Below are 21410 nucleotides of genomic sequence, written 5' to 3'. Positions count from 1 at the left end.
CTGTAAAGGTACCAGAATTATCCTGGTGCCAAATTTACAAGTTCTTCATCATTTCCTGTGTTCCTAAATCTTTTAAATCCCACCACCTCTACTCAGCTCAGGGGTGCTGCCTTCTTTCCTTTCTAAGACTTAATTAGACGTATTTATGTCTTATACATAAAATAAACAAATTTAGAAAACTTTACAACATTAGAAAAATCATTAAGTTTGAAAAGTTAATATTTCCTATACTTAATTTTTGTGGTGTTCTTTAGCCCTTTGCTCAAATTCATGCACTGTAGGTTGCCCTTCTGACAAAGAGAATCCTAGCATTCCATGCTAGCACTAAAATTACAAATATTCAACATAATAATTTAATTATCGCTCCAAAATCCTTCTGCTTATTTTATGTTTGCTACCTCCTGTTTTGCTCACTCATACCCCAAATGAACTAAAATTAAAAATCCCTGTCTTTACATCACCTTCTACAACAGTAAACTCAACAACTAGACAATTCTTTTCGTGTTTTTTTTTTTTTTTTTTTTTTTTTTTTTTTTTTTTTTTTTTTTTTTTTTTACAGTTTTTATACTGTTATATATTATATTTATATATACATATTTTATTTGTTTTATATATATATATATATATATATATATATATATATATATATATATATATATATATATATATATATATATATATATATATGTATATATATATACCATGTATTCTGGCCTAAAAAAAACGGTCTAGATAGGTCAGAAGTATGCGAAAATTCCTTAAGAGCTTTAATTTTGGAGAAAAAATATTCACATGAGCAACGTCATTTTTATATACATCAGCATTACCATGACGTCACACTTGTGACAATGTGGAAATACGGTACATTGTTATGTTGTCACAATGTGGAAAATTGAAGATTTTCATGTATGGCCAAGATTATATTAAATTGTTTACAGAGCAAAAAACTGGTAATTGAAAAAATATTTGCATATATTTTGACAAGGGATTATAACAATTCCAAAACCTTAAAAAGTAAAACCAAAAGTATGAAGCTTAGTAGAAATCGTTGTTAGAAATCGGAATTGCTGTAATAATAATCAAATATCTTTAAATAGACTGCAGTATAAAAAGACATTTAATAGCGTAAAGAGCAAAAAATACTGGTAATTGCAAAAATCTTTGTATATATTTTGACAAGGGATTACAACAATTCAAAAACCTTAAAAAAAGAAAACAAAAAGTATGAAGATTAGTAGAAATCGCTGTTATAAAAACATCATTATCGAATTTCTTTTCTTATAAGTATAAGCCATGTCTTTTTAAAACATGAAAAAAAGTCGAAATTTTTTTAAGTTAAGTTCAGAACCGCGAAAGTTATTAAGTATACTAACATTTACAGTGCCTGAGCAATAATTTTAATGTTTTAATTCAAACTAGTAAAAAACCTGAAAATTTTAAAACTTGTTAGTTTTTGTTTGTTTGATAAAATCAACTCGTGATTAAGCTTATAGGTTTCCTATAAGCTTAATCAATAAGAGATTCATACATACTCCTGCCATTTACCCGTGCCCCAGCCATTTAAACATTTGCCTCTCAATTACTTGGACTATCTGTCTTGGCTTTTCTCTGTCTACAATTACCAGCGTCTTGATGCAACCTATGCAACCTATTGCAAAATACTTGATAACTTCAATTCAAAATCAACTCCAATTCAATAACAATCTCGAGTATATTGTTGAAATATACACAAATATTTTTGCAATTACCAGTTTTTTGCTCTTTCCACAATTTAATGTTTTTCATAGTACAGTCTTTTCAAAGATATTTGATTATTGAAGTCCGATTTCTAACAACGATATGTACTGAGCTTGAAACTTTTGGTTTTCATTTTCAAAGTTTTTATATTGTTGTGTAACCCCTTGTCAAAATAGAGAATCATCATTTGTAATAATTGCAAATTTTCTGTTTTGAGGACTTCCTACTGACTTTATATAACTAGTTATGCCTTTCCAAAAACTAACCTGAAAAGTATGTGTCCAATAAGAGTCATGCATACTCCTGCCATTTACCATAGATAGCATCAATGTAGCGTAGTTAAAAAATAATAGTAGAAACCAGATTAGCATGCCCCTCTTAGCGTAATCAAATGCGGAACGCTTCTGGATGTAACAAATTTATGCGTAAAAACCCGGCAGTTTCTTGTATGCAAGACAGATATTTAACATTGGAATTTAAGGAAAATTGTTATTTGTCGATCGCGGTTCTTTTTTAAATTGAATTTAAAACTCTAGCTATACAATTAGGAGACAAGAAGGGGGATAGATATTCTGAAACTATTATAATAATTTATTAAATCGATTCCTTCTATGATTGAGGTCAATAAAAATTTTCGAGATTGACTTGTAAATAATATGCGATGCGGGGAAACCTGACATAAGGCACTTGTCAATGAAATCTATTTAGTGGTGATTTTAATTATGCAAACTCAAAGAAAGGAGCATTGCTTACTCGGCTAATAATAATTTCGAATCAGCTACTTATATGTGCGCGTGTGTATTTACTCAAGGGGCTAATTATTGAAGAAAAAAGAGTGTGGAGGAGTGGGGTGAAAAAAATTATAAGACATTTGTAATTTCGCATAGGAAAATAGATCACGAACGGTGAATTAGCGGCAACCTAGGGGTCAGATACTCCTTTTTGCATTTTATGTTTTAGCATTCATCAATTCTTCTTTTCAGTCTTAATAATTTAAAATCAGATAGTCGCGTGTATTAAGTCATAGGGATCATTATAGAAAAAGAGGGATGGAGGGGGACAGAATAAAAACTTCCTTTGCCTCGGCTTGTCTTTTGTCATTATGAAAGACATATCACCGTAACTTTGTTTCTTTTAATTGTTCAGGTGGTGGGGCAAAAACTTCTTTTTCTTCCAACGATTTATTTAGTCCAGGTTTTTTATTTTAAAAGGTATGGATGGAATTGATGACCTCTTTTTGTTTCTTTTAATTGTTCAGATGGCGGGACAAAAACTTCTCCTTTTGCCTCGGCTTGTCTTATGTCATTATGAAAGACATATACCTATAACTTTGTTTCTTTTATTTGTTCTGGTGGTGGCTGTGGTAGGACAAAAACTTCCTCTTTAGCCTCGGCTTGTCTTTTATCATTATGAAAGACATATCGCCGTAACTTTGTTTCTTTTAATTGTTGATATGGAGGGACAAAATCTTCTTTTTCTTACAATGATTTATTTAGTCCAAGTTTACCGCTACCAATACCACTGCCACCACCACCACCACCACCACCATACCCTTAAACCCTCAGAAGAAAATAAGAATAATTTAAATAAAAAGCACCTACACCACCATCCGATGTATGGGCTACATCGTCATTAACCGGGAATGAAGAGGTGTGTTTCATAGAACATACCGCCTCGGTTGAAAGATGGCACAGTTTCATTGAGAGTTGGGACCATCAGGCACAATCATTTGAGTTAGATCCCTATTTGGCATTTACAATTTAAATGTTATTCTTGATCTGAATAAAACCGTTACTTTTATAAGTCATTCTTTTGTTCTAAATCAAACTGTAAAAATAAGGCTTCTAGAATAAGGTTAATAGAATAAGGCTTCGTTTCCCTGACTAAACCATTAATAAAATAAAAAACTTCCTTTGCCTCGGCTTTTCTGTTGTCATTATGAAAGACATATCACCGTACCTTTGTATCTTTTAATTGTTCAGGTGGTGGGACAAAAACTCCTTGTTCTTCCAACGATTTATTTAGTCCAGCTTTTAGACAATATAAAGCTAGGAGGGAAATAAAGTTTTGACGGTGTGAAAAATTCGCATAGTTTTTGACTTTATAAAATACTGGATATTTCACATGGGAAATAAACCCTGTTTTTTATAGATTAAGATCAGTGAATTGCCAGCCACCACCACCATCGTCACCTCAAGAAGCACTAATTTACAGTGAGCCTGTGGCAATAATTACAACGCCAATGGAGTTTAGGGATGCTGCTGATGATACTTTAGTTATTGTTAATAATATGGTGTGGGAAAGTGGCTTTCTAAATGACTATTTTTGAGATATGACTAGTCTAGATGACTTAATTTGTGACACAGAAATGGTGGAGGATCCTGAAAGGACAAATAGATTTATGAATCAGTATTTAGGTGATAGTAGTACAAGTGTATCTAAACCGGGTGCTCATAAAGAAATTCTGTCACAAGACAATACAGGCTGGCTTGTTCAGCTATCCCCAAATACCCTGGAAGCCATACTCAGCAAATTAGGTGGTTTTACACCAGGGCCCACTAATGCAATTGAACAGACTGGGGGTGGGGGTACTATTGATGATTCTATGCCATCCCCCACCATTGAGGTTAACGATAGTACTAATAGTAGTGAGACAATACCCCATCAGCATTAACACTCCCCAATTTTTCAAGGAGGCACACTTGTGCCTCTTTAAAGAGGCGACCCACCACAATGTTAAGATTTCCGTCCGGTTCCGGTCCTAGAGGTCCGGTCCTAGAGGTCCGGTCCTAGATTTCCGGTCCTAGAGGTCGCAGAGAGACGGCGGTGATCGCATTTTGTAGCCCAAACTCAAGCTAAGAAAGTGAAAAATTTCAACCCCCTCCAACTTTATCTTCATGGGTAAAAGTGGGCCGGAAGTTTCGACCCTCCCACCACATTCCCCTTTAACGTTGTCTGATCGGGCTGAAATTTAGAGGTTCAGCTTTCATAGGGCATGGGAGCTTATCCTAGAAATTTCAGCTCAATCCGAGCACTCCTTCCCTGTTTTCTAAGAACCAGATATAGCCACTTAATGTTCATTTCTCTTTTTTTATTAGCCACGCCTACAGGCCACAGTTGGCAACGGATCCGGATGAATGAGAACTCATTCGAAGCGGAATTCGACCTGTTAGGGCCTTTTGATATTTTCAGACCGAAAAAATTTCCCCCCGAATTTACATTTACGAAAAACCTCGTTTTCCTATAAGAGCCCATGTTAATTTTTGAAACTCCAACCACAGCCCCCCTTGAACGTTGTTCGATCGGGCTGAAATTTAAAGGATAAGTTTTCCTAGGGCCTGGGAGCTTATCCACAAAATTTCAGCTCAATCCGATCACTCCTTCTCTGTTTTCCAAGAACCAAATATCAAGTTTTGTGGGTATTTGCCTGCGTCAAAAATAGATTGCAGAGACTTAAAATAATATAACAATTGTCTCTGTTGTACAGTGGTCGCTACTTCTGGCTGTCAGGTGGAAGACGCGGGTTCGAGTCCCCGTCAGAGGAAATATTTTATATATTGAATTTAAAGTTTACAAAAGAAACTCAGTTTCTTTTTTCATTCCAATCTATTAAATCCTTCGGCTCAACAGGCGTCTCAAGAAGAATATCACAGTCGGCCTTCAGGTTACAGGTAAGTCTCCACTGCTTTGATAACATCCCGTATACCCGCATGCTCGAAGACAAGTTGAAAAAAGAAAATCTTACTGTGCATTTGATTTGAGTATTCAGGAATTAAAAGCCTTAACAAAAGAATCTTCAAGAGCGGAAGGTTTGGGGGGGGGGGGCGGCAGCCCCCCCACTTTAACTCCTGACACGATCAGCTAACAGTTAGTCAAGCAATAATAAGTAATAAACTTTACAAAAATGTGCAGAAATTACTTGAAAAAGACTATGTTTTCTAAAGAGTTAAGGAGGCTGAGTCACAAGTTCGAACCTTAAAACGTACAGGAATTAGGAGGTACAGTTGGGGGGCTGCCGCCCCCAAAACCCCCCGCTTTTGCAGCCTTTAAATAAAAAAATTTTTTTCAACTGAAAGTAAGGAGCGGCATTAAAACTTAAAACGAACGGAAATTGTTCCATATATGAAAGGGGCTGTGCCCTCCTCAACGCCTCGCTCTTTACGCTAAAGTTTTTATTTTTTAAAAAAAAGATTTGTAAGAAAGTCAAACTTTAGTGTAAAGAGCGAGGCGTTGAGGAGGGCACAGCCCCTTTCATATACGGAATAATTTCTGTTCGTTTTAAGTTTTAATGTCGCTCCTTACTTTCAGTTTAAAAAACTTTTTTTTTATTTAAAGGCTGCAAAAGCGGGTGGTATGGGGGGGCGGCAGCCCCCCAACTGTACCTCCTAATCCCTGTACGTTTTAAGGTTCGAACTTGTGACTCAGCCTCTTTAACTCTTTAGAAAACGTAGTTTTTTCAAACAGTTCCTTTCTAACTCTGCCTTGCACCATACAAAAGTCTAATCCGCCAAATTCGGTGACCCCTTCAACTATTTAGTGCCAGGGGATACAATAACACATCCTTTGGATATTACTCTTTTATATGTTAACAAGATTCGAGCCCTTCTTGAAGAACAGATGGGGGCATGGGGAGGGAGGGACAGTTTAAAAGCATCAATAGCACTAAAAAAATTTAAATGGAAATGTGAGCGAGCTCTATTCAAAATACTTATATACAGAGATGTTAGCAATTCGCCCGCAATTATCGGAATTATGAGGAGTTTTTTTAAGTTGGGTCGGTAGCATTCAAATTAAATTGGATAATTATGACGAGGGGGGTAGCGGGCCGGTTGTCTTATTTATTGAGAGTTTCATCGTTAACATTTGAAGATTTAAAAGGACTTTGTTTTAAGAGATGGGGCTGGGAATATTGAATTAAAATATCACTCTGATTAAGAGGGTTGTAGGGGGCTACGACGAATCTAACTCGATGCAAGGCTACAGTATTTCAAGTATGCATTTTTGATTGCCACCTATAGACCTCTGCGCGATAATGCATCTAAGAAAAAGTTGGACGAATTAGCAGTTAATGGGAGGGAGGATTCAAAGTTTCCTAAAGTAGATTTTAATTGTTTCAATGGTCAGTTTCCTGTGACATTAAAAGGAATAGATATTTTTGAGCGGGCTAATGCACATTTAAAGATTGGTGTCACGGTGTTGCAGTATGAAAAAGAATTTGAGGAGGGTCAGCGTTCTGATAAAAAAGGTGTATTATTTCCAGTGAGGGCTCCGTCCATTGAGTCAGTAGAGCATTGGGTTTGGCTTCTATACACGCCACCCACAGAACCTGATTCAATTGGACATTTTAATCCAATTACAGATATTAGTAGGGTTTTATGTGAGGGTAAAAAGCGGGATGGTGTATGCTATTACTGTCCAACATGCCTATCAAAGATTTCGCTCTGATTTAAAGTTAAAGCATCACATGAGACACTGTAAACGCTATGCGTGCGGATGTGGGAACAGTGACCGGTGACACGGCGATCTGACGTTTTAAAGATTCTCAGAACACACTCCTAGAGGGCAGTAAGATCGCTTTGGATTGTAAGGCGACATTCATTTACGTTTACCATTCGTCAAATTCAAATCGTGTTAAAATACATAAAGCCTTAGGGGTGTCTTACACTCATGCGTAACGAGATTCTAGTAATACCATGTAAGTGATGGACTTAGTTGAGTCGTTGGGCGATGAAGACTGCATGTGCTTGTTATTGGCCAGTCTAATTAAAACAGCGAACGACACAATTTCGCGCCTTCGTACACAAACTATCCTATGCTCCTATCACCAGATGACAGATTGGCCATTAAAACCGTAAAATATGTTGGGTTTGCAAAATTCAATGTTGGTGATACGAATTAATAGAACAACTAATGTTTTTGAAAAGGGTAATTACTTGTGATCCACTGAACTTTTTAAAGTGGCAAAAATCCTGGACACCAAACCCATAACTTATCGTCTGCGAGATACCAAAGATGAAGAGATTCTCGGCGGCTTTTATGACTATGAACTACAAAAAGGTAAAACTAATAGTGAAATCTATCAAATTGAAAAGATTACAAAGACTCGTACTCGCAAGGGCAAGAAACAGTTACTTGTTCGGTGGCTAGAATGCAACTCTCATTTTGATTCTTTAGTCGGTGCTGAAGATATTAACGATGCCCAGTGATTTCTATGTAACATTTATGTCCAATGTTTCCGACCTCCTCTAAAACTAATTGAATAGAACTAGTTATTTTTGGACAAAACTCACCCCCGCAATCAAATTCGATGATGGAAAGTATGAAGTTGCTCTTTTCGACTTTATTCTCAAAAATACCTATGATATCCTGAGAAAGGATCGTGTGTATGAGATAAAAGTTATACCATTCAATTGGTCACTCTTTGTCGAGTATGAATGGGTTGAAGCATTTAAATCTAGCGAGTATCCGGATGTTACATTGAGATAGAAAGAATATGATACTATGACGGATTTGTGTCGTGCAATCAATAGAAAAATCTCATATCGTAGGAATGGTACATTCCATTTTAATTATTGAATGGAGCACGATAGGATTTATACACCTCATCTGTTGACACTGAAACGATTCATCTCAATGATAATCTGAGAGATGTTCTTGGTTTCAAACAGAATATGATCAATGGGAAAAACGCAGGCACTGTTATTGGGACGGATCAAGTTATTTTTGCTGATTATCCACCTGGTCTCGCCTCGGACTCTTGTATATTTCTTTATGCATCCTTTGTGGAAACATCGAGAGTTGATAATTCAAATATCCCCCACCTACGTGTTCTTGAACGAAAAACAACCCATGAACATGTTCATCACTATAATATAAAGCATCTTCAGTATGTTCCTGTAAACACTTCGTATTTGGAACTCTGCCAGTTAACACTAAGAAGTGAATTGGGTAGTCCTCTAGCAATAACAAAAGGTTTAGCTGTGATTACATGTCATTTTCGACCCATCATCGTCGTCACCGCCTAAAATGAACAATAGAAGAAATTCAATTGTCAGTCCTGATATCGACTGCTATGTTGGTGCTGTGAGTCCTCGTAAAATAGGTCATGGATTGGAATATCACAAAGGGCGTACTACAATGTCTGGCTATTGTCTTGGTGGCTGGTTTGTTAGACTATTTCGTTCTACACTACGCCTTGCCAGAAAATATCTTGTACCTGCTGCATCAAATTTTGCTGCCTCAACACTACAGGACTGGGGGTCGGGAAAAATTTCAACGAGAGTGTTAAGGAAAATATTAGATCTTCAGCAAGAGCCGTTGGTGAGCAATTAAAATCTCAGCAAAATGGGAAGGGATTAAAAAGGATGCGTGGGCGTCATTCACTCACCAGTCTCTACCCAGGCGAGAAGCGAAGGACATCAACAAGGACTTTGAGGAATAAAACGAAGAAGACCAACAAGAAGAAGAAGAAAAAGATTGTTAGATCAAAGAAGGATTTCTTTTCTTAAGATGACTTATCTCCCCCACAAGGAATCACATCCATCAATTAGAACCTCATTGAATCTGTTCAATGTTGAAAATATTGAGGTCAGTGTCAAGTATGGCCACTATGAACAATTTCATCCTCAACAACCCTTCTCGGAAAATATACACTTTCAGATATTTTCCAATGAGGACTATTTCATTGATTTGTCATCAACATTTATTGATTTAAATGCTGCGGTAAAGAAAAAGTCAGATAATACAACCCCGTCTGCTGCCGATGGCCTGTCTTATGAAAACTGTATTCTGCACAACCTGCTCAAACAGATTAATGTATTTATTAATGGAACATTGGTGAGCACTAGCAATAATTTATCCAACTATGCTAGCTACATACAATTTATGATGATGACACCAAAGGCATATAAGAAGTTGAGAGGACAGTCATTGGGCTATGAATATCGATCAGGTGTTGATACTGACGGTGATTTAATTAGTGCAGTGACCCAGGAATATCATTTAGTTGGAAAATTAAATCATGAGTTATTCAATATATCCCAATGGTTACCCCCCATACGATCACCAATCAACGTCACATTGCCACTGACTCTCGAAGTTACACCGATACATCATTTATAAATGGAGGAATATCATCATAACTCGCTTTTTCCTATGCGAAGAGTGGCAGTACCGTTGGAACCTGGACTGCATCCCCCCATGATTTTAATTTTTTTCGTCTATCTAACCTTGTGTGCAAAGTGAATGGAATTCCACTGTACACTCTATCATTTGACAAAAAATCCTATAGAACTCTGTATGAGTTGACCATGCAATCCCTAGATCATGATTCATAACTATTTAAAAAATGGAATAACCAATTCAATGTTTTCAAAAAATCATGGTGTAATTGTTTTGGACCTGTCTGGCACCCAGGATATGAGCATAGTACGAACGGGGAATGTACGTTTAGAGTTCACATTTGCCAATTCCTTGACTGAGAGTATCACGCTAATATCATTGAGTCAATTAGAAACCTATTGGGAAATCACACCCGACGGCAGTGTTCTACTAGACCTAGCACCATGAACACAAACCAAATAATCAGCGTATTTAATATGGATTTATACATGTCTCAGTACAAGTCCTATTGCATACCATCGGACTTCATTGAAAAAATTCCAAGTGTTAACAATACCCTAATCATTGTTAATAGCAGTCCATCGACTTTGAAGACAGGCCATTGCCTATGCATCTTTCAAACAGCGAAGAATATCGAATTTATTTAACCTCTTGGCCTATCATATAAATTCTACACCCCCCACATCAGCAACTTTATTGAGAGCAGTGGGAAAACTATCATTCAAAATCAAGGGAGAGTACAGGATTTAAAGACTAAGACATGCGGTTTTCAGACACTATTCTTTTTCACGTGCATATGTCGTGGTTATACCTACAATCAGTTTCTCAACATTTACATTGAATTTCCACGATTGAACGACTTTCTTGTGGAAAATATACTTTCAAGTGTGTTTAATATTGAATTTAGTTCACTACGAATAAAATGTTCTAAAAATGTTTGTAAAACTTTTTATTTATATAGATATAGGATATACATGATACAAAACAACTTTTCTACTCTTTTGATTTCTTCTTTTACTACGTATAGGTATTTGCCGAGAACGACTAATGCAAGTAGATTATCTCAATTCATTGTATACTAATCCTGATGCTCTGCAATATCGGGGTCACATTTTATACAGTAGACTGCAACTTCACACTTGTCGTGTTTCTTTGTATAGTCAATGATACTATTTTCGTTCATTTTGTAAAATTCGCATGTTTCAATTTGCTTATTTGAAGCAATGTCACAAACAGTGTCCTCAAGTGGCGAATCACATTCCGTAACAGCCAAATAAAAATCAGTGGGCTTATAATCATAGTAGTCATTGTCTTCCCAACGATGGCGTAGAAACAAAATTATTTTGTAGTTCCAACAGTTGAATCGCTGACCTGGCTCCTCCTCCCAATACAATCTAAAGCCACGACGATACCAAACTCTTAGCAATAAACTAAAATCACGCTTAGGATTCTTTCCAATCATACCAGGATATGTATTCTCCCACTGATTATATTTATCATGGGTGCAATTAGAGCATAGGTGCCCTCAAAGATGAGAGTCACATACCCCTTCAAGACGGGAATTACAACCTTTAAGTTGTATAGCATATACTCTATGCAATTTACACGGGTTGCAAAATCTACACTTTTCATCATACTTATCAATTTTTGTACAACTCTGACATGATGACCAGCTGCCCAGTGTATACATGCATAGTGGACATGTATGAAACATTTTTTCATGTGCTGACACTCTCACCGCCAAAATGAAACTGAGCTACTATCAACAAATTGAGTGGGATAGAGAGAGGAGTTAAAAAAAAAGAAGTTTTTTAAACTGAAAGTAAGGAGCGACATTAAAACTTAAAACGAACAGAAATTATTCCATATATGAAAGGGGCTGTGCCCTCCTCAACGCCTTGCTCTTTACGCTAAAGTTTTTATTGTTTAAAAAAAAGAGTTGTGAGAAGTCAAACTTTAGCGTAAAGAGCGAGGCGTTGAGGAGGGCACAGCCCCTTTCATATACGGAATAATTTCTGTTCGTTTTAAGCTTTAATGTCGCTCCTTACTTTCAGTTCAAAAAACTTTTATTTATTTAAAGGCTGCAAAAGCGGGGGTTTGGGGCGCGGAAGCCCCCCAACTGTACCTCCTAATCCCTGTACGTTTTAAGGTTCGAACTTGTGACTCAGCCTTTTTAACTCTTTAGAAAACGTAGTTTTTTTTCAAATAATATCGACAAGCATTCCCCGAGAAAATATCATCCTTTGAATGGATAACTCCAGAAAATCATCATCTAGAATCAAACGTTTTTCCATAAACAAAAGATTCCCCATGATTCGCTCTTTCTCAAATCTATCCATTTTTTAGAATCCTAACACTCTCATAACCAACTTCAGACTAACCAGGATTCTTTTTTTCTACTCTAAAAAAAATATACACTAGTCTACTATAGAAAGAAAAATATATTCAATTTAGAAACAATTTTATTGAGTATAATTACAAGAATAATTATCACGTATTCAATTTTTTTTTATCAATATATTCCACCAGTATATCTAATGCAGTTTGGAGTCTATTAATATGCACATTGTTCAGTTTTGCAGCAAAGCATAATTGCTCGTCCAATTTCAATTTTCTTAAAGATATCACGTATCTAGCATACATATCGTCCTATTCAAGGCTTAGTCTACATCCTCGTGTTATTTCCACAGTCACGTTTGGTTCTCTTGCCCTTGTATCATTGCTGCTACCTGCTCCAACATCAAGCTCCAATAGTGTAAATGTTCTACACATTTTCTTTACTAATATCCTCTCAAATAAACTATTCTCTCTCTGAATTCAATTCTCTTACTAATATGAACTACAATGAAAATCACTCTTTATATTTGAATCTAATTACTAATCAAGTTACCGTATGTGGAGTAGCCTCTGCTATCTCTGATTGGCTCCAAAAAATGGGTGTTGCCTCAGAAACCCGTCTGGTAAGGCATGTACCGTCTGTATCAATAGATGACTGTCCATGGTAAGTCATATTACGCAATCACTCGTAGAATCAAAAGGTGACTGCCCGTGGTAAGACATATTACGCAATCACTCGTGATATTCCCTATTGCCTTACTACTCGCATGCGCTCTGCCATACAGACAATAAAATACCTAAAACGCTCAGTTATCTGATTTTGTTTCCTTTTTTACATAGGAAAACGTGGAACCCAAACGGGGGTTTCACCTAATTTAACAATTGAGTGGTTTACCGGTATCTATAAAAAACGAGATGAAAAAGGAAAAAAAAGTCGTACTAAAGACAATAAAAATTAATACTGAGTGGTTCAAATTCACAGTTAGAATTTTTTTTCAACTGAAGAAAAAACAAACTCAAAATAAAAGATGAAAGAAAATAATTAAATTTCAAGGCACAGAAAACTTCATACATAAGGGAAACAAGTGAAACAAAATTCAAATCCGGAAAAACAAATTCCAGGGTAAAAAAAAGCCAACCAGATGGAGCAGCGGGATGTTTAGCCTCTATAGTTATGAATTTAAAACCTTATGATTACATGAGCCTGGTTGTTTTGTTTTTTTCTCTCGCACTACAAAAGAAGCGCAACAGTACTTAAGCAAACTGCACTTGAGCAAACAGGACTTGAGCAAATAGGACTTAAGCAAACAGGACTTAAGCGCAACAGCGTTGACAAAGGAAGTAATTGTTAGGTAAGTATGAAGCAGAAGCTGGTAAAGCCACGTCTAGCACCAAAAGATGTAGAGATCGGGCCAACGGTAACCGAACACTAAGTAAAGAAAATTGTAATTTTACAAAGGCATTGCTTTTAATTTAAAATCTGTTTGCTTAAACAAAGAACAAACAGCATGACATTATTTAACTGATAATGGTTAAAAATGATAATAGTTTGAACAACAAGAAGAAATTTTGTACAACAGCCCGGACCATCAAATGTGACAAAGACATATCCAAAAAGTTAAAGCGAAGGGCATGGTACAAACGACAGCAAGAATCCCACTGAATTGCAAACGAAAATTTTGAACAGCGATCTGTAGTTAGAAGCTACTGGTATTCATCAATAGTGAGGAATAAAAAGGAACAACGAAATCTACGGTTGGAAGACAAGCGACAGCGATGATCACATCGAATCATAAACAAAGTTTGCGCTAAGAACAGAAGCAACAGTGAGAATCATAACTAATCCCAGGCGATTACAAATCATATAAAATATATGTCTCTGTGAAAGATAAAGAGGAAGAGGGAATTTAGTTCATGTCAAAAACTCCTAACTCAATTGAAATTGCTGATTTCAGACATCATAACTTAAAACTAAAGAATAACGCGATGATTATGCGAAATTCATCTAAAGCATTAAATTTTGAAAAAAAAAAATCATATGAATGACTTCATATTTATGAGCACATTTAAGCAGCATAAACTGCATCATTTTCACGCTAAAAGTGGGCTTATCGTTTTAAGTATCTATAACAATTTATCGTTTTCGTTTATCATGACGTTTATTGTATTAATACGCATGCAAAATTACCCAAGATGACAAACTACTTTGCGGAACATTACAATTGAATACGGAGCTTGTTATCTTAGCGCCTGTAAAAAATAGAAAGATGAATTAATATTCAGTATCTATGGCACGTGCAAAGTTAACCAACATGAAAAATGACTGAACAGCTAAAGAAAAGGACATGGATCAAGAAACAGCAACAAATCACATTGAATTGCAAACAAAATGTGACTTGAAACTAAATAATAACACAATAATTATGCCATTGCGGAGTTTAAATGTTTCAGAAAATTACGATTGAATAAGGAACATGTTAAGCAGGAGGGAGAAATCGAATTCGCGACATAATTTCTTAATTCAAGTGAAATTGCTCATTTGCCACCATGTTACTTTAAACTAAAGAATAAAAAATGTATTATGCCAATTTCAGATATTTCAGTGTGCATAGGCATTGGAACACATGATTTTGAATAAATGCGAACAGCTAAAGCAAAGGCATGGAAAAAAGTATGAGGTAATGATGCTCGAAAATAAAGCAAAAGCAAAACTTGCGGCTAGACGACATTTTACAACCATTATCACAACGAATACATCGGATCGTAATATATATGTATATTTATATGTGAGTATTATTTGAAAAAAACTACGTTTTCTAAAGAGTTAAAGAGGCTGAGTCACAAGTTCTAACCTTAAAACGTACAGGGATTAGGAGGTACAGTTGGGGGGGGGGCGCCCCCCAAACCCCCCGCTTTTGCAGCCTTTAAATAAAAAAAAACAAGTTTTTTAAACTGAAAGTAAGGAGCGACATTAAAACTTAAAACGAGCAGAAATTATTCCGTATATGAAAGGGGCTGTGCCCTCCTCAACGCCTCGCTCTTTACGCTAAAGTTTGACCTCTCGCAACTCTTTTTTTTAAACAATAAAAACTTTAGCGTAAAGAGCAAGGCGTTGAGGAGGGCACAGCCCCTTGCATATACGGAATAATTTCTGTTCGTTTTAAGTTTTAATGTCGCTCCTTACTTTCAGGTTAAAAAACTTTTTTTATTTAAAGGCTGCAAAAGCGGGGGTTTGGGGCGGCAGCCCCCAACTGTACCTCCTAATCCCTGTACGTTTTAAGGTTCGAACTTGTGACTCAGCTTCTTTAACTCTTTAGAAAACGTAGTTTTTTTCAAATAATTTCTGCACGTTTTTGTACAGTTTATTACTTATTATTGCTTGACTAACTGTTAGCTGATCGAGTCAGGAGTTAAAGTTGGGGGCTGCCGCCCCCCAAACCCCCGCTCTTGAAGATTCTTGTGTTAAGGCTTTTAATTCCTGAATACTCAAATCAAATGCACAGTAAAATTTTCTTTTTTCAACTTGTCTTCGAGCATGCGGATATACGGCATGTTATCAAAGCAGTAGAGACTTGCCTGTAACCTGAAGGCCGACTGTGATTTTTTTCTGGAGACGCCTGTTGAGCCGAAGGATTTAATAGATTGGATTTAAAAAAGAAACTGAGTTTCTTTTTTAAACTTTAAATTCAATGTATAAAAAAGTTCCTCTGACGGGGAATCGAACCCGGGTCTTCCGCCTGACAGTCAGGAACAGCGACCATTGTACCACAGAGACACTTGTTATATTATTTTAGTCTTTCGTATCTATCTTTGACGCAAGCAAATCCCCACAAAACTTGATATTTGATTTTTGGAATATAGGGAAGGAAGGATCGGATTGAGCTGAAATTTTGAGGTTAATCTCCCAGGCCCCAGGAAAGCTTATCCTCTAAATTTCAGCCCGATCGGACAACGTAAAAGGGGGGCTGTGGTGGGAAAAATTAACATGGGCTTTTATAGGAAAACGAGGTTTTTGGTAAATATAAATTCGGGGGATAATTTTTTCGGTCTGAAAATATAAAAAGGCCCTAACAGGTCGAATTCCACTTCGAATGAGTCCTCATTCACCCAGATCTGTTGCCAACTGTGGCCTGTAGGCGTGGCTAATAAAAAAAAGAGAAATGAACATTAAGTGGCTATGTTGGTTTTTTGGGAAACAGGGAAGGAGGGATCGGATTGAGCTGAAATTTCGAGGATAAGCTCCCGGGCCCTAGGAAAGCATAACCTCTAAACAGCCCAATCGGACAACGTTAAAGGGGAGCTGTGGTCGGAGGGTCGAAACTTCCAGCCCACTTTTACCCATGAAGATAAAGTCGGAGGGGGGTGAAATTTTGCACGTTTCTTAGTTGGAGCTTAGGCTAAAAAAATGCGATCACCGCTGTCTCTCTGTGACCGCTAGGACCGGAAATCGCTTAACATTGTGGTGGGTCGCCTCTTTAAAGAGGCACAAGCGTGCCTCCTTGATATATAATGTATACACATGATGTATTCTAATGCACTTTCAGTGTATCAGTAAGGGTACTGTTTCCCCTCCTACGTAAGGCAATCGTTTCTGTCTTTTATGTTCAAACCTCTTATCAAATAATTTAAAATATTTTTATTTCGACGACCCTCTTTACTCTTGTTTGTTAAGAATTACTTTAATATAAATGCCTAAATACAAATCGTCTGAAAGATTAACACTTACAGAGCAAAGAGTAAAAGAAAGTGTTATAAAAAAGAAAAAAAATGCCTAGCTCAAGATTTTCTACTACATCTTCAGAGAGAGAGTGATTCCCAAAAGAAAGAAAAAAAGCGGTAATTAAGACAAACCAGGCATCAGCTTAATTTCCTTCAGCTATTTCCTAATCCCGTTTTGTTGACAGCTATATTACTCTTCTGTCAAACCAACCATGACTAAAAATCTTTAAGAGAGTTCAAGCCGGACCTGGAAACTATCACAAAAGGCCCACAGAGCTTCAGAGATAGCTGTGAGGCTTTCAGAGATAGCTGACTCTTAAACCTATAGATTCCTTACTGACGGTAAAAGATATTTCCAACAGTCTAGTCTGTAATTGCAACATTTTGAAATTCAATTTGGTAATCCAACATAAAATGATCAATAATTTATTAGTGCTGTATTCCCATTAGTTTTCAGCAAAGTCTAAGAAATTCATCCGCATTTAGAGGAAGGTGCTGAGGAGACACCAAACGCCTGTCTATCCGGCTTCAGTCTTAGGTTTTAACCTAATATATAATGAAATCTATATTTGAAATCTTATAATTCTTATATCTGTTTTCTTATTTAGGTCTTATTTATAATTCTTATTTTATTTTCTTATTTTTTATGTCTTATTTTAACAATGCGTTACCTTTGTGATTAATACGAAAATAACGATATCAAATAGTAAGACAAATATATAAAGTAAGAAATATATAATATATATAAAGTAAGTAAGAAGTGAGAAATATATATAAACCGTATAAATAAAACCCGTATATACCGTATATAAAAGGAGATGACGGTGATTGAAAAGAGCAAGGGATGGAAGTTACTTCGCATGGAAGATAGTTCCCAGTTGCTGTACCATCTTCCCATTTAACTCGCAATATACGCAAACATCGCCAGGCATTGATAATTTCAGAGAAATCCCGTTTTTCCTCTTACAAATAGTATGGTTGCTGCAGTATTCGATTTTGATTTATAGTTTGGAATTTCAGTAAATAAGTTAAGATCATTCCTTTTGGATAGTTATTAATTATTTTATTTATTAATTATTTTTTTTATTATTTACTTTTTTCAGTCTTTTTCTTGAGTCTTGATTTTCTTCTTGATGTCTCATTGCTAGTTAAGAAAAAAAATGTATCTCTTTTTTGTGTATCATCGGGTGGGGTATCTGCTGTGGCGTGGTAATTAATATTATGTCAATTTTTTTCTTCTTTATCATGTCTTTTTTTGATCAATTAACCATTTGTTTCTTTAGTTATTTTTTATCTGTGCAAAACGAGCCTGCCTCACAGCCAGATATTTGTATATTTAGTATGTTATGTATATATGATAGAAAAATTAATGAACCTGAATCATGGTGGCGCTTTACTGGAATTTAGAGTTAAATGAAAACAAACCTGGCGTCAGCTTGACTTCCTTCAGCTTTCTCCTGATTCGATTTTCGTTCACAGCTATTTTACTCCTTTGTGATTCCAGCCATGATTTAAAAGCCCTGAGGGAATTTATTCCGTGACCTGGAAATTCTGACAATATTTCCAAGGCTGTGACAGGCCCAATGGATTCAATTCCTTCTGTGTAATCACTGCCAGTGAGTAGGGCTAAACATATTAACTGGTCTCGATCCAACCCTATAAGAAATAATATTAGTAAATAAATACTAATTTATTATATCAGTATTTACTAAGAGTAATTACTAAATAGACATTTATGTTTATTCTTATTACTACTTTTGGTAGCTCTGTCTTTCACATACCCCCCCCCCCAAAAAAAAGAACAACAAAAGGTATGTTGAAAGTTTCAACTAATTTCCCGAGCTGCATGACAAAAGACAAAACAGGGCAAGCTTACAAGAACTCCGCAGGAAAGTCAACGCAATTTTAATTGAAACCTACTTATTCTGAATTGATATACTCTCTTTAGGGTTCAAGTATCCATTGTATAGCGTCACGTACTTATTTTCAGAAGTTGCCGACAAAACTATGTCATTTTATTGTCAGGTCATTCTTTTCCAGTTGACGGCCACTGTAGTTCGTGAACTGGAGGAAAGCGGTGGATCACATTTTACAATATGCTTAAAAGGGGTGTAATCTATTTTTGAAAGTGTATTTCCTCAGCATAAAATTGCGTCCAGCTGAAAAAAAGGGCAGCGACCTGGAAAAAAAGAAGAAGGGGATGGATATAGGAGCTTAATAATACCTTTCCAGGCCCTAGTTTGTGCCGGAGACATATTACCGAATTTGTCTTTCCATATGTCCACAGCTTCAAGAGTGGCGTAAAATTATTACTGTATGTTCGAACTCAGTACCGTGTACAAAATTTTATACAAAATTTCAATGATATGATTGAAATACCACTTGATATAAGATATCGCTAAAGTCGAGTATTTTCGGCTATTGTTTTTATTCGTTTTTCAATAAAAGATTAAATTTCTTTCTCATGGTTATGAAATCCCATAATTGGCACGTTTATTGGGAGGGGAGAGGAGCAGTTTTCTAAAACAATAAAAAATAGTGCACCGAAACTACATTTAGAATTAACTGGGGAGGGGAGAGAAGCAGTTTTCCAAAAAAACGAAAAATTGTTTCTAAAACAACGAGTTAAGTGGGGAGCGGAGAGGAGCAGTTTCCTAAAACAACTAAAAATGGTGCACCCAACCTACATTAAGAATTAACTGGGGAGGGGAGAGAAGCAGTTTTCTAAAAAAATGAAAAATTGTTTCTAAAACAACGAGTTAAGTGGGGAGCGGAGAAGAGAAGTTTCCTCAAACAACTAAAAATGGTGCACCCAACCTACATTTAGAATTAACTAGGGAGGGGACAGAAGCAGTTTTCTAAAAAAACGAAAAATTGTTTCCAAAACAACGAGTTAAGTGGGGAGCGGAGAGGAGCAGTTTCCTAAAACAACTAAAAATAGTGCACCCAGTCAATATTTAGAATTAACTGGGGAGGGGAGAGAAGCAGTTTTCTAAAAAAACGAAAAACTGTTTCCAAAACAACGAGTTAAGTGGGGAGCGGAGAGGAGCAGTTTCCTAAAACAACTAAAAATAGTGCACCCAGTCAATATTTAGAATTAACTGGGGAGGTGAGAGAAGCAGTTTTCCAAAAAAACGAAAAATTGTTTCTAAAACAACGAGTTAAGTGGGGAGCGGAGAGGAGCAGTTTCCTAAAACAACTAAAAATGGTGCACCCACCCTACATTAAGAATTAACTGGGGAGGGGAGAGAAGCAGTTTTCTAAAAAAAAACGGAAAATTGTTTCTAAAACAAAGAGTTAAGTGGGGAGCGGAGAGGAGCAGTTTCCTAAAACAACTAAAAATAGTGCACCAAGTCAATATTTAGAATTAACTGGGGAGGGGAGAGAAGCAGTTTTCTAAAAAAACGAAAAACTGTTTATAAAACAACGAGTTAAGTGGAGAGCGGAGAAGAGTAGTTTCCTAAAACAACTAAAAATGGTGCACCCAACCCACATTTAGAATTAACTAGGGAGGGGAGAGAAGCAGTTTTCTAAAAAAACGAAAAATTGTTTCTAAAACAACGAGTTAAGTGGGGAGCGGAGAGGAGCAGTTTCCTAAAACAACGAAAAATAGTGCATCTAACCTAGATTTAGAATTAACTGGGGAGGGGAGAGAAGCAGTTTTCTAAAAAAAAACGAAAAATTGTTTCTAAAACAACGAGTTAAGTGGGGAGCGGAGAAGAGTAGTTTCCTAAAACAACTAAAAATGGTGCACCCAACCTACATTAAGAATTAACTGGGGAGGGGAGAGAAGCAGTTTTCTAAAAAAAAACGAAAAAGTTTATCTAAAACAACGAGTTAAGTGGGGAGCGGAGATGAGAAGTTTCCTAAAACAACTAAAAATGGTGCACCCAACCTACATTTAGAATTAACTGGGGAGGGGAGAGAAGCAGTTTTATAAAAAAAAGAAAAATTGTTTATAAAACAACGAGTTAAGTGGGGAGCGGAGAAGAGTAGTTTCCTAAAACAACTAAAAATGGTGCACCCAACCTACATTTAGAATTAACTAGGGAGGGGAGATAAGGAGTTTTCTAAAAAAACGAAAAATTGTTTCTAAAACAACGAGTTAAGAGGGGAGCGGAGAGGAGCAGTTTCCTAAAACAACTAAAAATGGTGCACCCAACCTACATTAAGAATTAACTGGGGAGGGAGAGAAGCAGTTTTCTAAAAAAAACGAAAAATTGTTTCTAAAACAACGAGTTAAGTGGGGAGCGGAGAAGAGTAGTTTCCTAAAACAACTAAAAATGGTGCACCCAACCTACATTTAGAATTAACTAGGGAGGGAGAGAAGGAGTTTTCTAAAAAAACGAAAAATTGTTTCTAAAACAACGAGTTAAGAGGGGAGCGGAGAGGAGAATTTTAATAAAACAACTAAAAATGGTTCACCCACCCAACATTTAGAATTACCGGGGGTGGGGAGATAATCATTTTTCTAAAAAAAACGAAAAATTGTTTAT

General features: G+C 36.2%; 1 protein-coding gene across 2 annotated transcripts in view; it reads right to left on the bottom strand.

The window, feature by feature from the left end:
• Nucleotides 1-21410, bottom strand: part of LOC148941598 (DNA excision repair protein ERCC-5-like) — a 263737-nt gene that overhangs the window by 38765 nt on the left and 203562 nt on the right. For both annotated transcript variants that reach the window (XM_089104023.1, XM_089104024.1), the window contains one exon: nt 18340-18570. In XM_089104023.1, coding sequence (XP_088960149.1) covers nt 18340-18570 — 231 coding nt within the window. The remainder of the gene's footprint in view (nt 1-18339; nt 18571-21410) is intronic.

Source organism: Artemia sp. Qi Xiang Cuo, chromosome 18, assembly GCF_049724085.1.
Source record: "Artemia sp. Qi Xiang Cuo chromosome 18, ASM4972408v1, whole genome shotgun sequence".
NCBI lineage: Eukaryota > Metazoa > Arthropoda > Branchiopoda > Anostraca > Artemiidae > Artemia > Artemia sp. Qi Xiang Cuo.
The sequence above is the reverse complement of the archived record's forward strand: the minus strand, read 5'-3'. Positions and strand labels throughout refer to the sequence as shown.